The 6,000-nt window shown below is 29.1% G+C and overlaps 1 protein-coding gene across 1 annotated transcript; it reads left to right on the top strand.

Annotated features, from left to right (window-relative positions):
• Positions 1-4,164: 4,164 nt before the first annotated feature.
• LOC126667391 (uncharacterized) lies at positions 4,165-4,756 on the top strand. The gene has a single exon (XM_050360350.2). The coding sequence runs from the start codon at positions 4,371-4,373 to the stop codon at positions 4,638-4,640; it is 270 nt and encodes an 89-aa protein (XP_050216307.1). The 5' UTR covers positions 4,165-4,370; the 3' UTR covers positions 4,641-4,756.
• The last annotated feature ends 1,244 nt before the right edge of the window (positions 4,757-6,000 follow it).

Here is a 6,000-nt window from a genome sequence, read left to right on the forward strand (position 1 = left end):
CATCAAATGTAACTTTTACAAATCCTATCTTGAAATAGGCAGACTTTAATCTAAATTCGAACCAACAATACAAATCGGTACTAATCATATTCAATTGTAAAGTACATCTCATAAATAGCACAGATACATCTCAGAATTAGCTCAACTACATTCTTCAAAATAAAGGAAGTAGACTAAACTTCTAGCAAAACATATTGATGAAACCATTAAACTGCAAAACTAGAGAAAAGCAGTAAGCAAAAACAGGTTTATAAATATCACTTAATACATATAAAAATTTAAAAATAATATATTTCAGATACATCTAATAAACAACTAAAATACATCTAAAAGCAGTATAGATGTCCCACACAACCATCTCAAAAATCTAAATTAACAACAAATTCAAACATCTTCCTATTAATAAAGTATTACAGTACTAGCTTTGACACTATTATTAGCTTCTGCATATTTTAAGTGCATTCTATCGAATATGATGTAGTCCATAAGCTAATTATCAACAGAACTAACAAGATGAAATCTTTAATTTAAATAAGTCCAAAAAATTAAGTTAAATTGTAGTCAGATCAGACTTACCAACGACCTTAACAGGGAATAACTAATACGTGGAAATGGAGATATTAACTCAAATTCAAGAAAATGTATCTAACTCCAAGTTTCTTCGGCAACTGAAGAACTAACACCTTTGATCTATTTTCTCTTGACCTTTTGGACCCTTTTTTCAACCCTGCAAACTGAAAAATAAGATTAATATTTGAACTCATTGGATTGCTTTCGTGAATCTTTAAAACTCCAACCATTACATTTTTATCATAGAAAAACTTCTGCATATTACAAAAAAAATCATAACCAACTAACAATAAAGAGCATAAAAAAAATCATACATAAATGGTGGTTGAAGAAGAAGCATGATTTTCTTCTTTTTGATGATGGCTTCCAGATGGGTTTGCCATAATAATTCAAATGAAGAATAAGAACAATACATAAAAAAGAAACAAAACAAAAATTAAAACCCAAATGTATAAAAGCGTCCAAAATTAATCAATTCAAAAACTTATTCTCGCCAATACAGAAGTTTCCACCATGAACAAGAAAGTTAGGTCAATCATATAGATTGAAAAGAAAAATGAGTTTTTGGTTGATTTTTTTGACAAAAATTTGAATAAATATATAATATTTGGATTTGAATTGAATTAAATGAAAAAAAATTGATTAATGATCAAAGATTGAGAGCTATGAAGAAAAGGAACCGAGGATGTGTCGTTGATGATTATAAGCCAGCCGTGAGAAGACGCGCCATCACTCGGGATAAGAGAATTCAGGGAGGTTAAAGAAGTGGAATTTGTTGGTTTTCTTCTAGAATCAAAAGTTGCAGACACACGTGTACGATACATAAGTATGGCTAGTAAATGAAATAAATTAAGACAATGAGTCACCAACGGTAAAGAATAAAAGGCTAGGAAATGTAAGAAAAACTGAAAGTGGCTAATAGAGAAAATAAACAGCGTGAAGTTAATATTCTTGTAATTTTCTCTTAATTTGGAGTTCAAGATTATATTATAGTATAGATTCGTTTTCGAGTTACTTTTGCATGTATAGATGCTGTATATATATACCAAGGGTAAGTAAAAGATATCTAATTATATTAAAAGCATAAGGTATAAAAAAAGGTTTAATGGCGTAAAAAATCACAAATTTTAGCGTGTTTTGCAAATTTAACATAAACTTTTAATTTTAGCGAATTAATACACAAACTTTTAATTTTTTGCAATTTTAGTACCGATCATTTTTCCTTCAAAAAAATAGAGAAAAATGGTGATGTGTACACCGAAATAATCACTGTTCCGGCGTCCACGTCAGCATTTTTTCACGGAAAACCGATCGGTGCTAAAATTGCAAAAAAAATCAAAAGTTTGTGATTTAATTTGCCAAAATTAAAAGTTTGTGTTAAATTTGCAAAACACGCCAAAGTTTGTGATTTTTTACGCCATTAAACCTAAAAAAAGCTCGAGGTTTCTTTAAAAGTACATATCAGTCTTTTTTATTTTTTTTGGGCACAATTAAGCCCTTTTAGTTTTTTTCTGAACAAAAAAGCCCTTACGTCCATATTTTACAAACTGCCGTTAACTTGCTAACGTGACATTAAGAAAAAGGTTCAAAAAAAATTTTAATGTTAAATATTTTACTAGTTTTATATTTATAAAAAAATTAGCATTATTTCACCCTCTTCTTCCTAATTAACTCTAATTAATTAATTTTTTTTATTAAAATAAATAAAATATAATTAAACCAAATCAACCAATTAAATTTAGCTAATCAAAATCCAATTAATAATATCAAAACTTCATTAATCCTATCAGAACTCAATTAAAAACTAATTAAACAAATTAAATCTAATTAAATTCCAATTATATATTAATTTAAAAATTGGACTGCCGTCATCAGATTAACTCCGTCCACCCTCGGAAAAAACGACCGTCGACACACCAGAATGACATTTTTCCCTTTAAATTAAAAAAAAAACGACATCCTTTGGCCGGAGGTCGTCGGTTGTTCTCAGATGAGAACAGATCGATGAATCTGATTAATCTGTTCCCGGTGAGAACGGACCAGGTCTGTTCTCACTGAGAACTCCAACGACCTCTGCTCCCCGGAAGTCATTTTTTTATACTTCTAATTAAAAATAAAAAACTGTGCGTTGGATCCCTAATATATTTTGTCTATCAATTAAATTTTTTGAATGATTAATTTGAGATACATTGTAAATATTAAAGACATTTTTGAATCTTTATCTTAAGGATATTTTACGCCGTTAACAGTTATATATAACAAAATGGTTATTTGTTCAATAAAAAAAATTAAAGGTTTTTTATTCAATTTAAAAAACATGGGGACATAATTGTACCAGAAAAAACAAAAAGGGCTGATCTTCATTTTAGGGAAAACTTCGAGGATTTTGTTTTTGTACTTTTTGCCTATATTAAATTTAAAATACTTTAAGAAACAAAGCAATTTTATATGAACTGCTTTTGTTCATTTTAATTTGTGTTTGATGCCTTTACTCTAATGGCATTATTTTAGCTTTTTCACAAGAAAATGATGATGAGGATTATAAATAGAGAAAGTTTATCTGTTAGCTTTTAAAAAAAAAAGAAAAAACAAATTGGCAATTCCCTTGATTAATTGGTTAGCCATGTCAGCAAATTCCAATAACAGAAGCTAACGTGGCAAAGAAAATCTCCCAAGCCACGTATAAAGTGACCTTCCCCTGTTTTTTCAGATTGCTATAATAATGAGAAATTCTTAGGTAGACTCAGTCCACCACGTCATCCGTAGACTAAACATATCATATCATGACACGTCATTAAAATAATGGCACTATCGTAATATTACAATTCAAAAGTGTAAATAAGTAATAAATAAAATTACGATAGTGCCATTATTTTAATGACGTGTTATAATATGATAGGCTAGTCTACGGATGACGTGATAGACTGAATCTATCTAAGAATCTCTCATAATAATAATATCAGCAGAATATCACTCGTGTACTCCAAGCAACTTATGTCATGGTCCCATTTAACAATTAATAATGATAATTAAACTAAATTATCCCCTTTCAAACTCTACAACGAATGTTAAAATTAGCAATAAATATTTTTACTGCTAATAATACTAAAATTATTGTTATTAATATATAGTAAAAATATTGTTTTAAGTAATTGACAACAAATTTTTTATAAAATGCTGCTATACCTTAACTAATGGCAGCAACTTTTAAAATTATTACTTTAAAATATTTTTTTAACAGTAAAAAAAATTAACTGCAAAATTATTGTTATCAAATACAACAGTATTTTTTGTAGTGGATCTAAAGCCACGTGAATTTTATGCCTAATAATGTTCATAAGTGTTTTGAATAAATTAGAGATTTTAATTAGAACAGTACGTATCAATAGAAAATTTTAAATTATTTTCAAACTAGGCAGCCATATAGGAGTTCTAGAAGCCAGGATTGACCATGTCTGATGTCCCTATGACTTCTCGGGTGCTGCTAGCAGCAACTTCTACGTAAACACATTTATAGATATCATCCTATACGTAAGTATTATATAAACTAATTAAATTGATACCTAATATTTGTTCAACTTTGTCAAGTTCCTCTAGCTAAGTCAAACATGCAAGCCTAAAATCTTCCAACTTAATTTCCTCTTATCATTCTCTATATATATTCATTTATTCACCTTAGTTAAGCCATCGAATATTTCTCTCGTTACATCAAACGGAAAAATCTTACCTAGACTCGGTTCATCGAAAATCACATTCATATACTCCCTTCGGCCCATATCTAACCGGCGTAAACGAAGACGATGATGATGGAAAGCAGCTTAGGAGACATGTTATTGAAGGTATTGATGTTTGCTTTGGTTCAAGCATTGGTTTACATCATCCTTTCACATTCATCGAACATCTTTTCCAACACTGTGAAAAGATCATCCAGCTTCAAGCCTGCTCGTTCCGTTAGCATTCGTCGCATGCTCGCTGCTCTTCAAGACCTTCCTGCTGCCTCTGAGCCTTCTCCCAAGACTTGTTCACCATCTGTTCAACAACACTCAACTGATCAAGATCAGTACTCATAAATTAAATCTTCACTTTGATTTGCTTTTGTGTATAAAAAGTTGTATTTATTCATTAAAAGTTGTAGTGAGCTAGTGATTTAGATCCTTTTCATGCAATACAATTAGCTATTCTTTTCCTTGGCCGAGTCATTTCTTTTTCATTGTCGATTATATCTGCTTATATTCTTTTACTTGATATGGAAAAAGGGCAAGGTTAGTCCTCGTATTACATCCTTTTTAAAAATTATAAAAAAAAGGGCAAGTTTTGCAGTTACCAATTATAATTTTTTCACAAAATGTAATCAAGTAATCAAAAATTATAAATAGTAACCGAACAGTAGTTCTTTTACTAAATGGTTACCGAAATATATAAAATTAGAAAAAAAGTTGTCAGAATATAAATTTTTTACAAAACGGTTATTGAAATATAACTTCTTTATAAAATGATTTTCAGCTTGTTGCATAGTCGAACATCTTTTGCTTATCCATATCTATAATTCGGCAATTGTTTTATAAGCTATAGTTCAGTAACCTTTTTCCAATTTTGTAAAATTTGGTAACTGTTTTGATTAAAAAAATATTATTGTCAGTAACCATTTTTAAATTTTTTATAACTCAGTTACCGTTTGTAAAAAAGCTATAGCTCATTAAATGCAGAAATATTTTTAACTGGCCAAATTTACATATAGTTCTTAGTAAGACAAGGCAACCTGTCTGCTATTCTCTTCAAGATATAAAGAATGTAATTTTTGGTTAAAATAAGACTAGTACTAATGGGCAGTGAATCCAAAAAGAAATTCTCTTAAGGTGTATAAAAATATTAAATAATAAATATTTTAAAGACGTGGACCAAACATAATAAATTTTTAAAATACTCAAAATTTATTCCTTCAAATTTTACTGTTCAAACTCATAAGGAGATAATTACATAACATAATTTTTATGCAGGTTTCCCCTATGACACTAATGAATTAAAGTTTAAATAAAGTTAAATGTGCATAACAAAATCTTAAGAAATCTTACATTGTGATTAATCTTCAAAAATGTTGTAGTTGGAGTTGGATATGTAGTGCTAATTACTGAGTAACCCTTAGGATTTCGAGACTGGTTATAGTTTTATAAAGAGAGATGACAAACGAAAGAAATTTTTTATAGTTTGGTCAAGTCAGTATATGTAAAAGATATGACTAACAAAATAAGAAAATACTGTCTATAATTAATGTGAGCGCGCTACGATAAGGCCAAGCCTTTTTATGGCCAACTCTTTTTTAGCCATTTTTCTTAAATAGTTTGGATTACTCACATTACTTAGGGGTAGTACTTATTGAAATAGAAATAGAATTATGTCTGAGAGTTATTCACTTTCTTGTACCGGTTATTG

The sequence above is a fragment of the Mercurialis annua genome, linkage group LG2 (genome assembly GCF_937616625.2).
Source record: "Mercurialis annua linkage group LG2, ddMerAnnu1.2, whole genome shotgun sequence".
Lineage (NCBI taxonomy): Eukaryota > Viridiplantae > Streptophyta > Magnoliopsida > Malpighiales > Euphorbiaceae > Mercurialis > Mercurialis annua.